The sequence below is a fragment of the Pseudophryne corroboree genome, chromosome 3 (genome assembly GCF_028390025.1).
Source record: "Pseudophryne corroboree isolate aPseCor3 chromosome 3, aPseCor3.hap2, whole genome shotgun sequence".
Classification (NCBI taxonomy): Eukaryota; Metazoa; Chordata; class Amphibia; order Anura; family Myobatrachidae; genus Pseudophryne; species Pseudophryne corroboree.
This window is the reverse complement of record NC_086446.1, coordinates 723,376,354-723,401,711: the sequence shown is the minus strand read 5'-3', so window position 1 is coordinate 723,401,711 and position 25,358 is coordinate 723,376,354. Positions and strand designations below refer to the sequence as shown.

The following is a 25,358-nucleotide window of genomic DNA, read 5'->3' as shown; positions in this document are numbered from 1 at the left end:
GCTATGTTCAGACAGTGAAAGTTGTCTACCACAGGGCTGATGCAACCGATAGTGCATCTGAATACACACTGAGGGGGATTAGCGCCACAGCCGGTGACCATCTCAGTAGTAAGATTATTTAAAGAGGCAGACACAGCTGTGTCTGACTCAGGACCACCCCCACAGTGCAGTCTCACCAATCCAGATGGGCCAGATGTACTAAGCCTTGAAAAATGATAAAGTGGAGAGTGATAAACTACCAACCAATCAGCTCCTAACTGCCATTTTTCAAACATAGGGGTCTATTCATGAAGCAGTGAAAAGAGTGGAGAAGTGAGCCTGTAGAGAAGTTTCCCATGGCAACCAATCAGCTGCTCCATACAATTGTATAGTATGCAAACTATAAATGTTACTTCAGTGCTGATTGGTTGCCATGGGCAACTTTTCCACTGGCCTACTTCTCCGCAGTTTTCACTGCAGCCTGTAACATGACAGGAGCTGATTGCCTGCTACTTTATCACTCTCCACTTTATCACTTTTAAAGGATTAGTACATCTGTCTGTAATAATAAGAATTTACTTACCGATAATTCTATTTCTCGTAGTCCGTAGTGGATGCTGGGGACTCCGTAAGGACCATGGGGAATAGCGGCTCCGCAGGAGACTGGGCACATCTAAAGAAAGCTTTTGGACTATCTGGTGTGCACTGGCTCCTCCCCCTATGACCCTCCTCCAAGCCTCAGTTAGGATACTGTGCCCGGACGAGCGTACACAATAAGGAAGAATCTTGAATCCCGGGTAAGACTCATACCAGCCACACCAATCACACCGTACAACTTGTGATCTGAACCCAGTTAACAGCATGATAACAGAGGAGCCTCTAGAAAAGATGGCTCACTACAGCAATAACCCGATTTTTTGGTAACAATAACTATGTACCAGTATTGCAGACAATCCGCACTTGGGATGGGCGCCCAGCATCCACTACGGACTACGAGAAATAGAATTATCGGTAAGTAAATTCTTATTTTCTCTAACGTCCTAAGTGGATGCTGGGGACTCCGTAAGGACCATGGGGATTATACCAAAGCTCCCAAACGGGCGGGAGAGTGCGGATGACTCTGCAGCACCAAATGAGAGAACTCCAGGTCCTCCTCAGCCAGGGTATCAATTTTGTAGAATTTTACAAACGTATTTGCTCCTGACCAAGTAGCTGCTCGGCAAAGTTGTAAAGCCGAGACCCCTCGGGCAGCCGCCCAAGATGAGCCCACCTTCCTTGTGGAGTGGGCATTTACAGATTTTTGGCTGTGGCAGGCCTGCCACCGAATGTGCAAGCTGAATTGTACTACAAATCCAACGAGCAATAGTCTGCTTAGAAGCAGGAGCACCCAGCTTGTTGGGTGCATACAGGATAAACAGCGAGTCAGTTTTCCTGACTCCAGCCGTCCTGGAAACATATATTTTCAGGGCCCTGACAACGTCTAGAAACTTGGAGTCCTCCAAGTCCCTAGTAGCCGCAGGCACCACAATAGGTTGGTTCAGGTGAAACGCTGAAACCACCTTAGGGAGAAACTGAGGACGAGTCCTCAATTCCGCCCTGTCCGAATGGAAAATCAGATAAGGGCTTTTACAGGATAAAGCCGCCAATTCTGACACGCACCTGGCCCAGGCCAGGGCCAACAGCATGACCACTTTCCATGTGAGATATTTTAACGCCACAGATTTAAGTGGTTCAAACCAATGTGACTTTTGGAACCCAAAAACTACATTGAGATCCCAAAGTGCCACTGAAGGCACAAAAGGAGGCTGTATATGCAGTACCCCTTTTATAAACGTCTGAACTTCAGGGACTGAAGCTAGTTCTTTTTGGAAGAAAATTGACAGGGTCGAAATTTTAACCTTAATGGACCCCAATTTCAGGCCCATAGACACTCCTGTTTGCAGGAAATGTAGGAAACGACCCAGTTGAATTTCCTCCGTCGGGCCTTACTGGCCTCGCACCAAGCAACATATTTTCGCCAAATGCGGTGATAATGTTTTGCGGTTACATCCTTCCTGGCTTTGATCAGGATAGGGATGACTTCATCCGGAATGCCTTTTCAGGATCCGGCGTTCAACCGCCATGCCGTCAAACGCAGCCGTGGTAAGTCTTGGAACAGACAGGGTCCTTGCTGGAGCAGGTCCCTTCTTAGAGGTAGAGGCCACGGATCCTCCGTGAGCATCTCTTGAAGTTCCGGTTACCAAGTCCTTCTTGGCCAATCCGGAGCCACGAATATAGTGCTTACTCCTTTCCATCTTATCAATCTCAGTACCTTGGGTATGAGAGGCAGAGGAGGGAACATATACACTGACTGGTACACCCACGGTGTTACCAGAACGTCTACAGCTATTGCCTGAGGGTCCCTTGATCTGGCGCAATACCTGTCGAGTTTTTCCCAACGGTTTATAATCATGTGGAAGACTTCTGGGTGAAGTCCCCCCTCTCCCGGGTGGAGGTCGTGCTGAGGAAGTCTGCTTCCCAGTTGTCCACTCCCGGAATGAATACTGCTGACAGTGCTATCACATGATTTTCCGCCCAGCGAAGAATCCTTGCAGCTTCTGCCATTGCCCTCCTGCTTCTTGTGCCACCCTGTCTGTTTACGTGGGTGACTGCCGTGATGTTGTCCGACTGGATCAACACCGGCTGACCTTGAAGCAGAGGACTTGCTAAGCTTAGAGCATTGTAAATGGCCCTTAGCTTCAGGATATTTATGTGAAGTGATGTCTCCAGACTTGACCATAAGCCCTGGATATTCCTTCCCTGTGTGACTGCTCCCCAGCCTCGCAGGCTGGCATCCGTGGTCACCAGGACCCAGTCCTGAATGCCGAATCTGCGGCCCTCTAGAAGATGAGCACTCTGCAACCACCACAGGAGGGACACCCTTGTCCTTGGTGACAGGGTTATCCGCTGATGCATCTGAAGATGCGACCCGGACCATTTGTCCAGCAGGTCCCACTGGAAAGTTCTTGCGTGGAATCTGCCGAATGGGATTGCTTCTTAGGAAGCCACCATTTTACCCAGAACCCTTGTGCATTGATGCACTGAGACTTGGCTCGGTTTTAGGAGGTTCCTGACTAGCTCGGATAACTCCCTGGCTTTCTCCTCCGGGAGAAAAGCCTTTTTCTGGACTGTGTCCAGGATCATCCCTAGGAACAGAAGACAAGTCGTCAGAACCAGCTGCGATTTTGGAATATTGAGAATCCAATCGTGCTGCTGCAACACTACCTGAAATAGTGCTACACCGACCTCCAACTGTTCCCTGGATCTTACCCTTATCAGGGAATCGTCCAAGTAAAGGATAACTAAAATTCCCTTCCTTCGAAGGAATATCATCATTTCGGCCATTACCTTGGTAAAGACCCGGGGTGCCGTGGACCATCCATACGGCAGCGTCTGAACTGATAGTGACAGTTCTGTACCATAAACCTGAGGTACCCTTGATGAGAAGGGTAAATTTTGACATGAAGGTAAGCATCCTTGATGTCCCGAGACATCATGTAGTCCCCTTCTTCCAGGTTCGCAATCACTGCTCTGAGTGACTCAATCTTGAATTTGAACCTCTGTATGTAAGTGTTCAAAGATTTTAGATTTAAAATCGGTCTCACCGAGCCGTCCGGCTTCGGTACCACAACAGTGTGGAATAATACCCCGATCCCTGTTGCAGGAGGGGTACCTTGTTATCACCTGCTGGGAATACAGCTTGTGAATGGCTTCCAAAACAGTCTCCCTGTCAGAAGGAGACATCGGTAAAGCCGACTTTAGGAAACGGCGAGGGGGAGACGTCTCGAATTCTAATTTGTACCCCTGAGATATCACCTGAAGGATCCAGGGGTCTACTTGCGAGTGAGCCCACTGCGCGCTGAAATTCATTGAGACGGGCCCCCCACCGTGCCTGATTCTGCTTGTAAAGCCCCAGCGTCATACTGAGGGCTTGGCAGAGGCGGGAGAGGGTTTCTGTTCCTGGGAACTGGCTGATTTCTGCAGCCTTTTTCCTCTCCCTCTGTCACGGGGCAGAAATGAGGAATCTTTTGCCCGCTTGTCCACGAAAAGACTGCGCCTGATAATACGGCGTCTTCTCATGTTGAGAGGCGACCTGGGGTACAAACGTGGATTTCCCAGCTGTTGCCGTGGCCACCAGGTCTGAAAGACCGACCCCAAATAACTCCTCCCTTTAATAAGGCCATACTTCCAAATGCCGTTTGGAATACGCATCACCTGACCACTGACGTGTCCATAACCCTCTACTGGTAGAAATGGACAACGCACTTTGACTTGATGCCAGTCGGCAAATATTCCGCTGTGCATCACGCATATATAGAAATGCATCTTTTAAATGCTCTATAGGCAAAAATATACTGTCCCTATCTAGGGTATCAATATTTTCAGTCAGGGAATCCGACCACGCCAACCCAGCACTGCACAACCAGGCTGAGGCGATTGCTGGTCGCAGTATAACACCAGTATGTGTGTAAATACATTTTAGGATACCCTCCTGCTTTCTATCAGCAGGATCCTTAAGGGCGGCCATCTCAGGAGAGGGTAGAGCCCTTACAAGCGTGTGAGCGCTTTATCCACCCTAGGGGGTGTTTCCCAACGCACCCTAACCTCTGGCGGGAAAGGATATAATGCCAATAACATTTTAGAAATTATCAGTTGTTATCGGGGGAAAACCACGCATCATCACACACCTCATTTAATTTCTCAGATTCAGGAAAACTACAGGTAGTTTTTCCTCACCGAACATAATACCCCTTTTTGGTGGTACTCGTATTATCAGAAATGTGTAAAAACATTTTTCATTGCCTCAATCATGTAACGTGTGGCCCTACTGGAAGTCACATTTGTCTCTTCACCGTCGACACTGGAGTCAGTATCCGTGTCGGCGTCTATATCTGCCATCTGAGGTAACGGGCGCTTTAGAGCCCCTGACGGCCTATGAGACGTCTGGACAGGCACAAGCTGAGTAGCCGGCTGTCTCATGTCAACCACTGTCTTTTATACAGAGCTGACACTGTCACGTAATTCCTTCCAACAGTTCATCCACTCAGGTGTCGACCCCCTAGGGGGTGACATCACTATTACAGGCAATCTGCTCCGTCTCCACATCATTTTTCTCCTCATACATGTCGACACAAATGTACCGACATACAGCACACACACAGGGAATGCTCTGATAGAGGACAGGACCCCACTAGCCCTTTGGGGAGACAGAGGGAGAGTTTGCCAGCACACACCAGAGCGCTATATATATACAGGGATAACCTTATATAAGTGTTTTTCCCCTTATAGCTTTAATACTGCGCGTAATTAGTGCCCCCCCTCTCTTTTTTAACCCTTTCTGTAGTGTAGTGACTGCAGGGGAGAGACAGGGAGCTTCCCTCCAACGGAGTTGTGAGGGAAAATGGCGCCAGTGTGCTGAGGAGATAAGGCCGCCGATAAGGGGGCGGAGCCTATCTCCCGTTTTTCTATGTATTTTGGCAGGGGTTAAATGCATCCATATAGCCCACGAGCTATATGTGATGCATTTTTTGCCATCCAAGGTGTTTATTATTATTGCGTCTCAGGGCGCCCCCCCCCCAGCGCCCTGCACCCTCAGTGACCGGAGTGTGAAGTGTGCTGAGAGCAATGGCGCACAGCTGCAGTGCTGTGCGCTACCTTGTTGAAGACAGGACGTCTTCTGCCGCCGATTTTCCGGACCTCTTCTGCCTTCTGGCTCTGTAAGGGGGCCGGCGGCGCGGCTCTGGGACCCATCCAGGCTGGACCTGTGATCGTCCCTCTGGAGCTAATGTCCAGTAGCCTAAGAAGCCCTATCCACTCTGCACGCAGGTGAGTTCGCTTCTTCTCCCCTTAGTCCCTCGATGCAGTGAGCCTGTTGCCAGCAGGTCTCACTGAAAATAAAAAACCTAAACTAAAACTTTCACTAAGAAGCTCAGGAGAGCCCCTAGTGTGCACCCTTCTCGTTCGGGCACAAAGATCTAACTGAGGCTTGGAGGAGGGTCATAGGGGGAGGAGCCAGTGCACACCAGATAGTCCAAAAGCTTTCTTTAGATGTGCCCAGTCTCCTGCGGAGCCGCTATTCCCCATGGTCCTTACGGAGTCCCCAGCATCCACTTAGGACGTTAGAGAAATCTGTAATACTCAAGCTCAAAGTCCAGATGTAATTGCTCTCATATGAAGAGAATCCAAAGCCAACATGCTACATGGCCATGGCATAAGCTGCACCTAACCACTGCATACGAGGATGCAGTCACTGGCTCCCTCGTGCCCCTGAGGTAAATCCTTTATTGATGGACCTATTTTTGAACTCTTACTTTGGGAAAGATAGTGGGAAATGATACTTATGGTAAGTATTGTAGTTTTATCATTTACTACTTAAATGATTTCTAATAAATCGTATATCACTACCACTTTTATCTCATAGCTTGTAATTGCTCAATTAGTGCTGCCTTGTCTTTTTTTTTAGTAGTTATAGTAGCAGAGAGGGGGGTGGTAGGGCAGCTGAGAAAGATGGGGATATAGACATTTAGGGGTAAATTTACTAAGATGGGAGTCCTATTTAAGATGGGATGTTGCCCATAGCAACCAATCAAATTCCAGGTTTTATCTTATAAAAGGTGCTAGATAAATGAGAAGTAGAATCTGATTGGTTGCTATGGGCAACATCCCATCTTAAATAGAACTCCCATCTTAGTAAATTTACATCTTAGAGAATATGCTGTATTACAGCAATAAGCTGAATGAGAAATAGATCTAGTGGACAACTGAGAAGAATGTAATCTTAGTAGTGATGGAGAGAGTAATGCTATGAAAATGTTATCTGTAATATTATATTATTATCATCATCATCATCATCAATTATCAGTAATCATCTATATATATGTAAAAATGACCCTTCCTAGACACGTACCACAGAGGTGAGGTATGGGGTGTGTGGGAGCGGGTGATTTACGAGCTAAGAGAAATATGGATGATAGATGGACTGTGACATACAAAACTATAAATGGCATACAGTACCTGCCGACCTCAGCCTCCTTCTACCGAACTGCGGCACTGGAAAAAAAAAATAATAATAAAGTTTTGGCACCACTGACTTTCTTCAGCCCTAATACAATGTAACAGGGTGAACATGTCTGGGAGATCAGTATTGATGTGCAGAGTGAATAGTTTGGATGTACTGTATGGTAAATACTGACATTTACTGCACTACTACAGCACCTGACTTGGGGATGTATTCACGTGACCAGTGGTCAGGAGACCAACAGTCACATAACCTCCCCCTACATCCCGAAGCCTCACAATCCCAACGGTCGGTATGCCGACCAATAGGGTCTATTCCCATTGGCCCCCCTCCTGCCGGGATTCCGCTGCCAGGATCCCGGCGTCGGTATGCTGACCGCCGGTCAAGCATACCACACCCCTAACATGGTCTAGCTTCAGCTTCATACACAAGCCTGATGGTAGAGATTTCAACTTGTTTTTGGTGGAAGTTACACTGTATACTTGTAACAGAATATGACTTTGTGCAATGTATACTAGTCACCGAATATGGTATTGTGCAATGTATAGGTGTGACTATTCAATAACGAAACTGATGCTATAATTTACATTTAATTATATTAAGTACATTTTAATTCCCCTTGTGTGTACTCCCCTTCTGTATCCACACACCGCTGCATTATTTTCCATTGGCCAAAGCCATACTGTAGCTCCTTATCTGCCAGCGGTCTCCTCGGCTCTGTCATTTTCTTCTTTACCTCAGTAACTGATGTAAAATGGCTTCCCTTGAGTACAGTCACACGGTGCTAGGTCTGGTAAGTATGGAGGGTGTTCTAGCACTGCAATCTGTTTCTCGGCAAAAAGCTGCTTCACAGAGAGCTATATGGGCTGGTGCGTTGTCCTGGTGGAAGATGAAACCATTATTCCACACCTCTGGCCTCTTTCTTCTGATTATTTCCCCCAAAGTTTCTAGAACATTTTTGTACTAATTCACTGTTGCGCCTTCTGGTACCCACTGTACCAAAACAACACCCTTGATATCAAAGAACATAATTAACATGTTTATGAATTTGTATTAATTTCTTTGACATGTTTTCTTCAGTCTTGGTGATGATGGTGTTTTCCGATTCATGGTCTGGCATTTTGTTTCAGGATTGTACTAGCAATAACTGTACCTAAAAATGTGAATCCGCTTGAATTTGTTCCAAAATGTCTGTACAAATTTGCTTTCGATTTTCTTTCTGCTTGGCAGTGAGAAGCCTTGGAACCATCTTAGCACAACCTTTTGTCATGCTAAGATCTTGATGCAAAACTTGCCCAACAGTTTATCGATGTCTACCATTTCTGCTATCATTCGAATGCTGATTCGATGGTCAGTTCGAACAATTTTCAAAAATTTTTCTTTATTTTCATTTGTTTTTGATGTAGAAGGCCTTCCGGGATGTTCATCATCTTTGACATCCTCATGACCATTGCTAAATCTTTTGTGTCCCTCAAACACACATGTACATGACATACAATGTGCCCCGTAAACTACGGTTAGCATACAGAAAGATTTGGTGGGCGTTTTGTTCAATTTAACTAAAAATGTTAAGTTAACACGTTACTCTACTTTTGAACTAAGCATTTTTACGATGCATGGGGAAATCACAACTTTTTCGAACACTGTGTGACAGCAAACTATCTGTGCGAGAGGGGTGAAACCTGCAAAACTGTTTTGGGATAGTCCAAGGTCATTGTTCCCCCACTCCAGTACATTCTCCTTATTTAATAGCCACACCTCATACAAGTCACAGAATATGGTTTTGTGCAATGTATACTAGTCACAGAATATGGTATTGTGCAATGTATACTAGTCACAGAATATAGTAATGTGCAATGTATATTAGTCACAAAATATGGTATTGTGCAATGTATACTAGTCATAGAATATGGTAATGTACAATGTATACTAGTCACAGATTATGGTATTGTGCAATGTATACTAGTCACAGAATATGGCTTTGTGCAATATACTGTATACTAGCTACAGAATATGGCTTTGTGCAATGTATACTAGTCACAGAATATGGTATTGTGCATGTACAGTATATTAGTCACAGATACAGTATGGTATTGTGCCATGTATACTAACCACAGAATATGGTATTGTGCCATGTGTACTAGTCAAATATACAGTATGGTATTGTGCCATGTATACTAACCGCAGAATATGGTATTGTGCAATGTTTACTAGCCGCAGAATATAATATTGTGTAATGTTACAAGCCACAAAATATGACTTTGGGCAATGTATACTAGTCACAGAATATGGCTTTGTACAATGTATACTAGCCACATAATATGATTTTGTGCAATGTAAATTAGCTACAGAAAATGGTATCATGCAATGTATACTAGTCACAGAATATGGTATCATGCAATGTATATTGGTCACAGAATATGGTATCATGCAATGTATACTAGTCACAGAATATGGTATTGTGCAATGTATACTAGTCAAAGATATAGTATGGTATTGTGCCATGTATACTAACCGCAGAATATGGTATTATGCAATGTTTACTAGCCGCATAATATGGTATTGTGTAATGTATATTAGCCACAAAATATGACTTTGGGCAATGTATACTAGTTACAGAATATAGCTTTGTGCAATGTATACTAGCCACATAATATGTTTTTGGGCAATGTATACTAGTCACAGATTGTGGTATTGTGCAATGTATACTAGCCACAGAATGTGGTATTGTGCAATGTATACTAGTCACAAGGGGTGTCGGGATCCCGGCAGCATACCGACGCCGGGATCCCGGCGGGGAGGGGCGAGTGCAGCAAGCCCCTTGCGGGCTCGGTGGCGACCTGCGGTCGCCACGGGTTCTATTCCCACTCTATGGGTGTCGTGGACACCCACGAGTGGAAATAGTCCCTGTTGGTCGGCATGCCGACCATCGGGATAGTAACCCGTCGGGCTGGTGGAGGAGGTCATGTGACTGTCGGTCAGCTGACCGGCGTTCACATGAATACCACCCATCACAGGATATGGTATTGTGCAATCTATACTTGCCACAGAATATTGGGATTTTTGTTTACTTACCGTAAAATCTCATTCTCTGATTCCATCTGGGGGACACGCCCCCCAGATGGATGAAAGAGAAATATCTTTTTGCAGTGTATACTAGCCACAGAATATGGCTTTTTGAAATGTATACTAGCCACATAATATGGTATTGTGCAAATATATACTAGCCAGAGAATATGGTATTGTGCAAATGTGTGCTAGCTACAGAATATGGTATTGTGCGATGTTCAATAATATGTAAATAACGGCTTTATTCATTGTATTCTAGTCACCAGAATATGGCTTTATTCATTGTATACTAGTCACCAGAATATGACTTTGTTCATTGCACACTACTAGTTACCAGAATAGTGATCTGTGTGCATTGTATACTAATTACTAGAATAGGGCTATGTGCAATGTACTGTATGCTGGGTGTACTACGGTATGCTGGGTGTACTACGGTATGCCGGTATGTACGCTGGGTGTGCTACGGTATTCCAAGAGGGAAAATAGTTGTCGGTATACCGCCTGTCGGGATTACGGTGGCGGTATGCTGAGCGCCGGGATCCTGACAGCCGGCATATTAAGTGCCACCCCTGTATGCTAATCACTGGAATACAGTAGGGCTTTGTGCTATCTATGCTAATCATGAAATATTTAGCCCCCCCACCCTGATCTAGATATTTTTCAGCAGTGGATTCTGCACAGTCAGTGTCTTGCATCAGACATCCATGTATCCGGACTGTAGCCTCGCCAGCCAGGAGCAGGTAAGAATTATTATTTTCTCCCCAAAAGTCTCTTGTGAGGATATCTGAGTGAAGCAGAGTGACATTGTAAAATTTTGCCTAGAATACATTGCACTGGCCTAGTGCATGGTATTTGCCAAAATAGGACCCCGTGCATTCTTGTTTTGGTCACAGGCACTGCATTGTATACTGGTCAGAAGAGAAAGTTTTATATAGTATTTTATTTTACATTTTCTTTTCTTTTTTTTATTACAATTTTCCATAACTGCCACTGGATGTGCAATATCAAACCCACAAAAAGTGAATCACGCCAACATTTGATGTCCATATTACGCTGATACATGCTTTTCACCAAAGGCTTGCTAATCTCAGTGCTCCCGACATGACTTTTCTAGATTGTGGATAAATTGACAGCAAAAGGCATAGTTAGGCTAAAATGAGACAAAGTCAGAAACAACAGGAGTAGTATCAATATGGTAGCACCGGGGGAAACCTATTCTATGAAGCTTCGGTATCACATATATCCTTTCTTTGAGGCTTAACAGCTATCCAACTCGTTTAACCCTTTGCGTTACATAAAATGCTGTATTTTGAAATGTTAGATGTCTCACAGTACAATATATGATATAAAAACTTACCAGGCAATTGAGACGCTATTAACGGTATCTTGATTGGAGACAGTGCCAACATGTGGTACGGTGGTACTAGAGTCTGTGATGATTCAGAATCCATGCCCAATACTGTTGCAGGAGGGGAAGTGACAGCGCCAACAATTGCAATAGACTGGTTGCTGCTGGCTGGTTTCATTCCACTCGGACAATGATCTAGAAAAATAATATATCACATTGTTATTATAATCAATGTGACGTGAAGATGAACAAAAGGAAGCAAGTATAATGTATAAAGAAACAGACATACTACTGGTGGTTGTTACCAGTAGCGGATCTTGCCACGGGCAAACAGGACTTTTGCCCGGGGCGCCGCCTTCCCGCTGTGAAGGGAAACTAGACGCTACGCGTCTAGTTTCCCTTCGTGGAGAGGACCTTTTCTGTAATGATGTGCGGTGCGCGTTGACGTCATCGCGCACCGCACAGAAAAGGTCCTCTCCACGAAGGGAACTAGTAGCGCCTAGTTTTCCTTCGTGAAGAGGACCTTTGCTGTGCGGTGCGAATTGACGTCATCGCGCACCACACATCATTTCAGCGGCGCTACTACTGTACAGGGGGCGTAACTGACCACGCCCCCTGTATGAAGCCACGCCCTCTATGGCCGCCCGGGGCGCAAAAAGACCCTGAGCCGGCCCTGGTTGTTACTACTGTACATTTAACAGGCTGAGAAATTTTAAAATCTACTCATTGGAAACTATTTATTGCATATTACAGCAGCAATATGCTATGTGCATTAGTGTCATCAACTTGATCATTTGCATGGACAGTTTGAGCTCATTAATCAAGCAAATCTATTGTATTTTGCAACATGCAGTAAAATCGATCACTTTACTGCATTTTGCAGCAGGAGGAGGAGGAGCAACAACAACAATGGTGCAGTTCACAGCAAATTGTCTCATCACAGCCCTGCCTGCCCACTTCACTGCAGAGTGAATGGGATGCAGAGGGTTTCTACTCTCCTGGTATCCTTGAAAACGTTCCTGATCTATGGAAGTCTCAGGTAAATTAGACAAGTACTGAAGCAGGAAGCTGGTGTAATATTATACTTTTTTCTGTTATTACCTGTTAGCTTAGGTCAGAACAGGACACACAGCACAGCTGATTATCAGCCCCAGCCTCACAGAGCTTACATACACAAGAAAGATGTAAATTAAAAATATTGTATAAAAAATAAAAAAAGATTGTTGTGGGATTTTATAAATAACACTTGAGGGTGTTGAAAGAGTTGTGTGTAACTATAGTGACTCCAGTCTTCATGTTCTCCAGGGAGGCTTCATGCCCTATCCCAAGATGACTACAGAGATCTCTGCAGAGCATGTGCGGGAGCTATCTTGAGACTGTCTCCTGCTTAGCTCCTATGAGAGACCTGGGTAATATGATGCTGTTCCAGCATCCTGGCATCACTATCCGTCTGCAGTATCCACTCACTGGCTGACAAGCTGTTTAAAACCCCACTCCACTCAAGTTTCACTCCATCACCAGTGTACATATAACAGTGAGTACAGCTGTACCTGGTATCTTTCAATAAACCAACACCACTAGTTAGGTAACTGGGCTGTTCATAGTTTGAGTCATCCGCTGGTGTGTGCCTATATTACTCTTCACTGTCAACAACTGCACACACATCATTTCCAATAGAGCAAAGGGGAGAACAGAATTAAGATGAGTAGAGAGGGGGTACACAGTGCATAACCATCCACTAAATTGTATGTGACTAACAAAAACAATATTATAACAGTTACACACAAAAATAAAATAACATAGAGAAGCCATCACCAAGATATCGGCAAAAATAATATGTGGATACACTGTGGGACCAAATAGTAACGTACGACAATTTTCAGGGAAATTTCTCTGATACAGACTGAGGGGATTTTTATGTTTTTTTAGCAAACCAAAAAAGTTAGCAACTGGGCAAAACCATGTGGCACTGCAGGTGGGGCAGATGTAACATGTGCAGAGAGATTTAGATTTTTATGGGGTGTGTTCAAACTGAAATCTAAATTGTAGTATAGAAATTAAGCAGCCAGTATTTACCCTGCACAGACACAATATAACCCACCCATATCTAACTCTCTCTGCACATGTTACATCTGCCCCACCTGCAGTGCAACATGGTTTTGCTCAATTGCTAACTTTTTTGGTTTGCTAACAAACCTGAATAACCCTCTGAAGACGCTGAAGAAACAAAATTGATTTGAATCTGTTCCCAAGTGTCTAGGTCAGAGGTCTCCCCTGTGTCACAATCCAAATCCAGTTAATCTTTATCTTAAGGAAGGGTTCTATGTGAGAGTAAAAGATGATGAACAGTAGAATGTAGACCTATCACAGAGGAGCGGAGTCAACACAGCGACGCAAATGTTGTCTGCTGCTGTGAGAGTTGGGGGTTGGTGACCAAATGATAAAAGCTGCAAATTTTTACATTTTAATATATTGATATGGGTATCCGTTCAGATGGTCGACATTGTTAAGGTCGACACTCATTAGGTTGACCACTATTGGTCGACATTGACATGGTCTACATGGACAAATGGTCGACATGTGAAAATGGTTGACACGTGAAAAGGTCGACATGCGGTTTTCACATTATTTTTCTTTTTTTGGAACTTTTTCATACTTTACAATCCACGTGGACGATGATTGGAAACGGTTACCAGTGCCGAGTGCAATGGTAGTCGACCATTTTCACGTGTTGACCATTAGTCCATGACGACTATGTCAATGTCGACCAATAGTGGTCAACCTAATGAGTGTCGAACTTAACATTGTCGACCATTCATACCATTGATATGTGAAGGAAGATGATACGGTATATACAATATCTCTAACAGAAAAGCATAGGAAGTTCGGGAGTGGGTATCTGTAAGGAAAAGAAGACCACTTTTGATCTAGTGACCAAAGGTTTTATAGTCTAGTCCGGGAGGGAAATTTGGCTTGTCCCACATTGGGGAGAGTGATGGAGAAGAGCAAAAGAGCAAAAAGGTTTGGTTGCTTGATCCCACAACCTGAGGGGAAAAATAACTATTGACAGAATTTTTTTTACTAAATCAGGGATTCTGCTGACCTGGGAGATCAAGAGGAGGGGAAAAATGGAAACAAGTTGCACCAATATTCATAATCAATTTTACCATTTCATGCAGGGCCACCTGGGTTAGGCACTAAGAGGAAGGAAGCACCAGAAGATCAGATGAAAGTCACCGTCAGCTGATCACCAGACCCAGAAGACACAACTGGAGCACCAAGTCAGGTAGGCTACCACTAGACCGCCAAGAAAGTATTGTTGATATTCTAATCATGTTGACATTTCATCAGTGTCTACATGAGGAATGCTGACTTGGTAAGTATCTACATCATGCCCATGTTGACATTCTCATGTCGACACAATGAATTTCAACAAAATATACCAAACCCAACGTTGACATCCAAGATTTCCATCTTAGAGGAGATACGTTTGGAAATATGAGAGATAGAATGTTGTTTACAAATAACAATCTCCCAAAGAACCTTTGCGAATACCCGAGATATAAAAGTGGTTGGTCTTATGTGCGCCAAAGGTTTTACCATTATTTCCATCACATATGTCACATGGGCAACCGGTAGACCTCCAGGTGCTGTAACATTGTAAATATGCTTAGATAATGCACATTATATAACAATTATATAAATATAAATATTATATAAAACATTATATAACAAGCGAACTGTGGGCCTAATTCAGACCAGATCGATGTTGTGCAAATTTACAAGGCGGCCGATTATCGATCGACTGCGCATGTGTATGGATCATAATGCAATCGCGCGAGGCCAAACTGAGAAAAGATCCAACGTCTTTTTTGATCGCTAGGCGTATGCAAGTTGACAGGAAAATGCGTTTGGGGATGGTAACTGCCCATTTTCTGGGAGTGTCAGTAAAAACGCAGACGTGCCCAAGCGTTTTCAGGGAGGGTGTGTGACGTCAGCTCCGGCCCGATCAGCCTGTTTCTATCTCACTGTAGGAGTAAGTCCTGGGCTACGCACACACTGCATAGACTGGAAAAATCATTCAATGATTAGAGTTGCGAACGGATTTGCAGCTGACCGGTGTATGCAGATATTTTCGCAAGGTGTATGCAGACTTGCATGGGGTGGGTTTTCACTTACTATGGGCGGCGACTATCTGATCACAAACCTCTGCAAATTCGCAGACGAGTGATCAGGCCCTGTATACTCTGCGTACTACAATTACCAGTTTGTTTCTTGTTCCCCCTGAAATACACATGTAATTAGTTTATAATTCCCATTACTTTGTACAAAAGTCTACTTTAGATTGAAATGTGATGCAGACATATTGTTCTCTTAATAAAGCGAAATTTAGAAAAAAAAATTATATTGTATCTTCTGAATGTTTCTCACTAGAAAATTGTTGAAAATGTATTATTTTGTTTTTCTTTTGTTGTTCTATACTGTAATATGAGCTTGTACGATGTAAGAGCAAATGAAGCGTGCTGCAAGTTCATCGCTATGTTTTAATTAACCAGTCATTTAAAATCTTGGCAGGAATAACTGCGACTGAGCATATGGATTTTCTGAAGATAACTGTGAGATTTGTTACAGCACTCGGCTAAAAGCATCACCACTTAAGAAAGTGCTATAATATGTTTGTGGAACATATGTGTCCCCGTATGAGCCTCACTTATAGTTAGGGTGACCCAGCCTGATCCTGGAAGACGTGCAGAGTGCAGACGGCAGTGTGACATCCATTTTTGCAAATCCAATTGCAACTACTGAGAGTTTAATGCAGGCTTATGATGGCACAGTCATTTTAGGTAACATTACTGCTTTTTGTAATTTGCCAGTGCTGGAGAGAGCACTAATGAAATCATTTTGACAAGCTACTGAGAGGATTCATTCAGAATTACATGCAGTCTGGTTTTCTTGCATTGATTTCTTGATTTTGTTTTTCTTTAAGATCAGATAATAGAGATCAAATAAGAACATTTTGCAGTGGAATTAAACTGGAAAGGAATTGTTATTTTAGGGTGCACTGTACCGTCTTGCCATACCTTGAAGTTGAGAGAAGCTTTGGTTAATCAGAATATAGTTTTCAGTCACTTACAACATACTACCATATACTGTATACAGTGCCGTTTCTTGCAGCAAGCGAGCCGTGCAACCGCACGGGGCACCCGCCACGGCACATCTGCTGCTCTCTGTTGCCCCCCTCCTCCCTCTTCCCGAGTACCCAGCTCGGGGGCCGGAGTTTTTCGCAAAATGACGCGGTTGCGTTGTGACATCACAACGCAATTGCGTCATTCCGCAAAACTCCGCCCCCCGAGCTGGGTACTCAGGAAAAGGGAGGAGGGGGAGCCAAGCTACAGGAAGGGCCGGCGCGACAAGTAGTGATGAGCACCGGAAATTTTTCGGGTTTTGTGTTTTGGTTTTGGGTTCGGTTCCGCGGCCGTGTTTTGGGTTCGAACGCGTTTTGGCAAAACCTCACCGAATTTTTTTTGTCGGATTCGGGTGTGTTTTGGATTCGGGTGTTTTTTTTAAAAAACCCTAAAAAACAGCTTAAATCATAGAATTTGGGGGTCATTTTGATCCCAAAGTATTATTAACCACAATAACCATAATTTCAACTCATTTTCAGTCTATTCTGAACACCTCACACCTCACAATATTATTTTTAGTCCTAAAATTTGCACCGAGGTCGTTGGATGACTAAGCTCAGCGACCCAAGTGGCCGACACAAACACCTGGCCCATCTAGGAGTGGCACTGCAGTGTCACGCAGGATGGCCCTTCCAAAAAACACCCCCCAAACAGCACATGATGCAAAGAAGAAAAAAAAGAGGCGCAATGAGGTAGCTGTGTGAGTAAGCTAAGCGACCCTAGTGGCCGACACAAACACCTGGCCCATCTAGGAGTGGCACTGCAGTGTCACGCAGGATGGCCCTTCCAAAAAACACCCCCCAAACAGCACATGACGCAAAGAAAAAAAGAGGCGCAATGAGGTAGCTGTGTGACTAAGATAAGCGACCCAAGTGGCCGACACAAACACAAGGCCCATCTAGGAGTGGCACTGCAGTGTCACGCAGGATGGCCCTTCCAAAAACTACTCCCCAAACAGCACATGACGCAAAGTAAAATGAAAGAAAAAAGAGGTGCCAGATGGAATTGTTCTTGGGCCCTCCCACCCACCCTTATGTTGTATAAACAGGACATGCACACTTTAACCAACCCATCATTTCAGTGACAGGGTCTGCCACACGACTGTGACTGAAATGACGGGTTGGTTTGGACCCCCACCAAAAAAGAAGCAATTAATCTCTCCTTGCACAAACTGGCTCTACAGAGGCAAGATGTCCACCTCATCATCATCCTCCGATATATCACCGTGTACATCCCCCTCCTCACAGATTATCAATTCGTCCCCACTGGAATCCACCATCTCAGCTCCCTGTGTACTTTGTGGAGGCAATTGCTGCTGGTGAATGTCTCCACGGAGGAATTGATTATAATTCATGTTAATGAGCGGCGGCACTAAACACTCTTTCGGAGTACACACTTGTGGGAGGGCAACTTAGGTAGAATAAAGCCAGTTTGTGCAAGGGCCTCCAAATTGCCTCTTTTTCCTGCCAGTATAAGTACGGACTGTCTGACGTGCCTACTTGGATGCGGTCACTCATATAATCCTCCACCATTCTTTCAATGGGGAGAGAATCATATGCAGTGACAGTAGACGACATGTCCGTAATCGTTGTCAGGTACTTCAGTCCGGACCAGATGTCAGCATCAGCAGTCGCTCCAGAAAGCCCTGCATCACCGCCAGCGGGTGGGCTCGGAATTCTGAGCCTTTTCCTCGCACCCCCAGTTGCGGGAGAATGTGAAGGAGGAGATGTTGACAGGTCGCGTTCCGCTTGACTTGACAATTTTCTCACCAGCAGTTCTTTGAACCCCAGCAGACTTGTGTCTGCCGGAAAGAGAGATCCAAGGTAGGTTTTAAATCTAGGATCGAGCACGGTGGCCAAAATGTAGTGCTCTGATTTCAACAGATTGACCACCCGTGAATCCTTGTTAAGCGAATTAAGGGCTCCATCCACAAGTCCCACATGCCTAGCGGAATCGCTCTGTGTTAGCTCCTCCTTCAATGTCTCCAGCTTCTTCTGCAAAAGCCTGATGAGGGGAATGACCTGACTCAGGCTGGCAGTGTCTGAACTGACTTCACGTGTGGCAAGTTCAAAAGGTTGCAGAACCTTGCACAACGTTGAAATCATTCTCCACTGCGCTTGAGACAGGTGCATTCCACCTCCTATATCGTGCTCAGTTGTATAGGCTTGAATGGCCTTTTGCTGCTCCTCCAACCTCTGAAGCATATAGAGGGTTGAATTCCACCTCGTTACCACTTCTTGCTTCAGATGATGGCAGGGCAGGTTCAGGCATTTTTGGTGGTGCTCCAGTCTTCTGTACGTGGTGCCTGTACGCCGAAAGTGTGCCGCAATTCTTCTGGCCACCGACAGCATCTCTTGCACGCCCCTGTCGTTTTTTAAATAATTCTGCACCACCAAATTCAAGGTATGTGCAAAACATGGGACGTGCTGGAATTTGCCCATATTTAATGCACACACAATATTGCTGGCGTTGTCCGATGCCACAAATCCACAGGAGAGTCCAATTGGGGTAAGCCATTCTGCGATGATCTTCCTCAGTTGCCGTAAGAGGTTTTCAGCTGTGTGCGTATTCTGGAAAGCGGTGATACAAAGCGTAGCCTGCCTAGGAAAGAGTTGGCGTTTGCGAGATGCTGCTACTGGTGCCACCGCTGCTGTTCTTGCAGCGGGAGTCAATACATCTACCCAGTGGGCTGTCACAGTCATATAGTCCTGAGTCTGCCCTGCTCCACTTGTCCACATGTCCGTGGTTAAGTGGACATTGGGTACAACTGCATTTTTTAGGACACTGGTGAGTCTTTTTCTGAGGTCTGTGTACATTTTCGGTATCGCCTGCCTAGAGAAATGGAACCTAGATGGTATTTGGTACCGGGGACACAGTACCTCCAACAAGTCTCTAGTTGGCTCTGCAGTAATGTTGGATACCGGAACCACGTTTCTCACCGCCCAGGATGCCAAGGCCTCAGTTATCCGCTTTGCAGCAGGATGACTGCTGTGATATTTCATCTTCCTCGCAAAGGACTGTTGGACAGTCAATTGCTTGGTGGAAGTAGTAAAAGTGGTCTTACGACTTCCCCTCTGGGATGACCATCGACTCCCAGCAGCAACAACAGCAGCGCCAGCAGCAGTATGCGTTACACGCAAGGATGCATCGGAGGAATCCCAGGCAGGAGAGGACTCGTCAGAATTGCCAGTGACATGGCCTGCAGGACTATTGGCATTCCTGGGGAAGGAGGAAATTGACACTGAGGGAGTTGGTGGGGTGGTTTGCGTGAGCTTGGTTACAAGAGGAAGGGATTTACTGGTCAGTGGACTGCTTCCGCTGTCGCCCAAAGTTTTTGAACTTGTCACTGACTTATGACGAATGCGCTGCAGGTGACGTATAAGGGAGGATGTTCCGAGGTGGTTAACGTCCTTACCCCTACTTATTACAGCTTGACAAAGGCAACACACGGCTTGACAAATGTTGTCCGCATTTCTGTTGAAATACTTCCACACTGAAGAGCTGATTTTTTTGGTATTTTCACCAGGCATGTCAATGGCCATATTCCTCCCACGGACAACAGGTGTCTCCCCGGGTGCCTGACTTAAACAAACCACCTCACCATCAGAATCCTCCTGGTCAATTTCCTCCCCAGCGCCAGCAACACCCATATCCTCCTCATCCTGGTGTACTTCAACACTGACATCTTCAATCTGACTATCAGGAACTGGACTGCGGGTGCTCCTTCCAGCACTTGCAGGGGGCGTGCAAATGGTGGAAGGCGCATGCTCTTCACGTTCAGTGTTGGGAAGGTCAGGCATCGCAACCGACACAATTGGACTCTCCTTGTGGATTTGTGATTTCGAAGAACGCACAGTTCTTTGCTGTGCTTTTGCCAGCTTAAGTCTTTTCATTTTTCTAGCGAGAGGCTGAGTGCTTCCATCCTCATGTGAAGCTGAACCACTAGCCATGAACATAGGCCAGGGCCTCAGCCGTTCCTTGCCACTCCGTGTGGTAAATGGCATATTGGCAAGTTTACGCTTCTCCTCCGACGATTTTATTTTAGATTTTTGAGTCCTTTTTTTACTGATATTTGGTGTTTTGGATTTTACATGCTCTGTACTATGACATTGGGCATCAGCCTTGGCAGACGACGTTGATGGCATTTCATCGTCTCGGCCATGACTAGTGGCAGCAGCTTCAGCACGAGGTGGAAGTGGATCTTGATATTTCCCTATTTTTGAACCTCAACATTTTTGTTCTCCATATTTTAATAGGCACAACTAAAAGGCCCCTCAGGTAAACAATGGAGATGGATGGATACTAGTATACTTATGGATGACGAGCGACTGCCGACACAGAGGTAGCTACAGCCGTGGACTACCGTACTGCGTCTGCTAGTATAGACTGGATGATAATGATATAAAACATATATATATATCACTACTGCAGGACAGGTATATATTGTATAATGACGGACCTGCTGGACACTGTCAGCACTGCAGACTCCTAAACTACTAGTATGAAGAAGATAGAAAAAAAAAACCCACCACAGGTAGGTATACAATTATGGACGAGCGACTGCCGACACAGAGGTAGCTACAGCCGTGGACTACCATACTGCGTCTGCTAGTATAGACTGGATGATAATGATATAAAAAATATATATATATCACTACTGCAGGACAGGTATATATTGTATAATGACGGACCTGCTGGACACTGTCAGCACTGCAGACTCCTAAACTACTAGTATGAAGAAGATAGAAAGAAAAAAAACCACCACAGGTAGGTATACAATTATGGACGAGCGACTGCCGACACAGAGGTATCTACAGCCGTGGACTACCGTACTGCGTCTGCTAGTATAGACTGGATGATAATGATATAAAAAATATATATATATATCACTACTGCAGGACAGGTATATATTGTATAATGACGGACCTGCTGGACACTGTCAGCACTGCAGACTCCTAAACTACTAGTATGAAGAAGATAGAAAAAAAAAAAAACCACCACAGGTAGGTATACAATTATGGACGAGCGACTGCCGACACAGAGGTAGCTACAGCCGTGGACTACCGTACTGCGTCTGCTAGTATAGACTGGATGATAATGATATAAAAAATATATATATATCACTACTGCAGGACAGGTATATATTGTATAATGACGGACCTGCTGGACACTGTCAGCACTGCAGACTCCTAAACTACTAGTATGAAGAAGATAGAAAAAAAAACCCACCACAGGTAGGTATACAATTATGGACGAGCGACTGCCGACACAGAGGTAGCTACAGCCGTGGACTACCGTACTGCGTCTGCTAGTATAGACTGGATGATAATGATATAAAAAATATATATATATCACTACTGCAGGACAGGTATATATTGTATAATGACGGACCTGCTGGACACTGTCAGCACTGCAGACTCCTAAACTACTAGTATGAAGAAGATAGAAAAAAAAAAACCACCACAGGTAGGTATACAATTATGGACGAGCGACTGCCAGTGCCGACACAGAGGTAGCTACAGCCGTGGACTACCGTACTGCGTCTGCTAGTATAGACTGGATGATAATGATATAATATATATATATATATATCACTACTGCAGGACAGGTATATATTATATAATGACGGACCTGCTGGACACTGTCAGCACTGCAGACTCCTAAACTACTAGTATGAAGAAGATAGAAAAAAAAAAAAACCACCACAGGTAGGTATACAATTATGGACGAGCGACTGCCGACACAGAGGTAGCTACAGCCGTGGACTACCGTACTGCGTCTGCTAGTATAGACTGGATGATAATGATATAAAAAATATATATATATATCACTACTGCAGGACAGGTATATATTATATAATGACGGACCTGCTGGACACTGTCAGCACTGCAGACTCCTAAACTACTAGTATGAAGAAGATAGAAATATAATGAATGACGGACCTGCTGGACACTGTCAGCAGAATGCGTTTATAGAATAAAAAAAAAAAACACCACACGAGTGTTTAACTTTTTCAGGCAGACAATATACTGGTGGTCACTGCTGGTCAGCAGAGGCGTCACTCACCTCTTAGACACCCTGTGCGGCGGCAAAAGAGGGGGTGGGGCTTCGGGGGAAGGGGCGGGGCTTCGCGGACTGGCATCCCTTGTTTATCAGCTTGAATTACTTGAACGGGGCGTGGCTTCCCGGAAGGGGCGTGGCTTCGCGTCCCGACACCCGTTTTTTTTTTCAACTTGGGGGGTTAGGAGGTGCAGGCTCACTCCTGGGGAGTGCTGTGCCTGCATTGCTGGCTCCTACACAGTGACAGGAGCCGACTGCTGCACTTAATATAACAGTGCAGCACTCAGCTCCTGTCTCTAAGCAGGGACCAGCATTTTGGTGTCACCCCTCGGCGGGTGACACCCGGGAGCGGGCCGCACCCCCCGCACCCCCCTTGTGACGCCACTGCTGGTCAGTCACACTGGCACTCTGGCAGCAAAAGTGTGCACTGTTAAATATGTACTCCTGCTATAACTGCTCCCCAGTCTCCCCCACAATTAAGCTGTGTGAGCAGTGAGCACTACTCAGCACAGTCAGATATACATAGATGATATTATCATGCAGCACACTGAGGCTGAGCACAGATATGGTATGTGACTGTGTATCGTTTTTTTTCAGGCAGAGAACGGATTATATTAAATAATAAATAAAACTGGTGGTCACTAGTATAACTATCAGCAAAACTCTGCACTCTCTGAGTACTCCTAATGCTCCAGTAAATCAAGTGTCTCACTCTCTATCTAAACGGAGAGGACGCCAGCCACGTCCTCTCCCTATCAATCTCAATGCACGTGTGAAAATGGCGGCGACGCGCGGCTCCTTATATAGAATCCGAGTCTCGCGATAGAATACGAGCCTCGCGAGAATCCGACAGCGGGATGATGACGTTCGGGCGCGCTCGGGTTAGCCGAGCAAGGCGGGAAGATCCGAGTCTGCCTCGGACCCGTGTGAAAAGCGTGAAGTTCGGGGGGGTTTCCGAGAAACCGAACCCGCTCATCACTAGCGACAAGGGAGACGCGGCCCGAAGAGCGGGAAGAACCTCTTCAAACTCTCTCTCTCTCTCTCCTCCCCACCCACCCCTCCTCCTCTGCCACCTGCCGAATTAATAAAATGGGGACTCTTGCATGCCTAATGTATTAAATGGGGACTCTTGTCTGCCGTATTGTGTAAAATGGGGACACGTGCCTGCTGTAATGTGTAAAATGGGGACTCTTGCCTGCCGTACTGTGTAAAATGGGGATTTATGTATCAAGGGCTTTGCAGTGTATGGCATGATATAATTTTTTTATTTTTTCCCTGTGGTCACCATGATCTGTCGGCGCAAGGTCAAAAACTGGCGTGTAAGGTAGTCTTTTCAGATGAGACCACGCCCATTTTAACGAGACCATGCCCATTTTATTGAGGCCGTGCCCCTTACCGGGAGCGCGCGCTTCTAGCGCGTGCATACTTTTTCTTTCTATATCTATATGGGGGGGGGGGGGCATTTTTTTAATGTCAATTAGTGGGGGGGGGGCGCATTTTTAAGTCTCGCACTGGGAGCCAAATTGGCTAGAAACAGCCTTGCCTGTATGTTAACTGCTCCAAATCTCTAGTCAAAGCCCACAGCCGGCCATAGGCATAGGCAAACTAGGCAATTGCCTAGGGCATTTGATATGCCTAGGGGCATCATCAGCTTCTGCTGATTAAAATGATATGCAGCATGCCTATATTCTGTATGTAGCATTTCATATGCAGATACAGCCACAGTCTCACACAGTATATAGGCATGCTGCATATCAGTTTAATCAGCAGAAGCTGCTTGTGCATCCTATCCACATAGCAATGCAAATAAGATGTATTTTCATTACAAAAAGGTGCCCGACATTAGCATTGATGCAAGATTTGTGAGGACACATCTGTATCCAAACAGAGACAGAGGTCACAGTGTTAGTGGAAGTGTGAGTGCTGTGTGCATGTGAGTCGGTTGGTTGTGCAGTAGTGTTCGGAATATGTGTAAGGAGCATTATGTGTGTCATGTAAAATGCATTAATAATGTGCAACATATGTGTAAAGGGCCACTATGTGTGTCATTATGTGTATAAGGGCATTAATAATGTGCGGCATATGTGTAACAGGGTACTACTGTATGTGTGTCATTATGTGTATAGGGGCACTAATAATGTGCAGCAAATGTGTAGGGGGCACTATGTGTGTCATTATGTGTATAAGGGCATTAATAATGTGCGGCATATGTGTAAGGGACATTATGTATAAAAGGGCATTAATAAAGGTTGTCATAATGTGTAAGGTGCATTATGTTTATAAGGACATTAATGTGTCTCATATGTGTAAGGGGCATTACTGTGTGGAATTGTGTATAAATGCATTACTAATGTGTGGCATTATGTGTATAAGGTGCTCTACTATGTGGCGTTGCATATAGAAAGGGCACTACTGTGTTGTCTAATGTGAATAAAGAGCAATAAGGTGTGGTGTAATGTGAATAAGGAGCATATCAGTGTGATGTAATGTGAATAAGGGGCTCTATTGTGAGGAGTAACGTTTATAAGTTAAAGTGATACTACTGTGGGATGTAATATAAATTATGGACACTATCGCAAGATAAAATGTGAATAAAGTTGCAGTACTGTGTGGCGTAATTGGAATTGGGGTCACTATTGTGTGGCCATGCCCCTTCCCA

The 25,358-nt window shown here is 45.0% G+C and overlaps 1 protein-coding gene and 1 long non-coding RNA gene across 3 annotated transcripts in view; one reads left to right on the top strand and one right to left on the bottom strand.

The window, feature by feature from the left end:
• The window catches only part of TCERG1L (transcription elongation regulator 1 like), a 621,355-nt gene that overhangs the window by 394,677 nt on the left and 201,320 nt on the right, over positions 1-25,358 (bottom strand). For both annotated transcript variants that reach the window (XM_063962190.1, XM_063962191.1), the window contains exons 4-5: positions 11,463-11,648; positions 7,033-7,068 (exon numbers count right to left, since the gene is read on the bottom strand). In XM_063962190.1, coding sequence (XP_063818260.1) covers positions 7,033-7,068; positions 11,463-11,648 — 222 coding nt within the window. The remainder of the gene's footprint in view (positions 1-7,032; positions 7,069-11,462; positions 11,649-25,358) is intronic.
• LOC135056708 (uncharacterized) lies at positions 12,316-16,324 on the top strand. Its single transcript, XR_010244051.1, has 3 exons — positions 12,316-12,492; positions 14,633-14,739; positions 16,029-16,324. It is a non-coding gene; the product is annotated as an uncharacterized LOC135056708 (long non-coding RNA).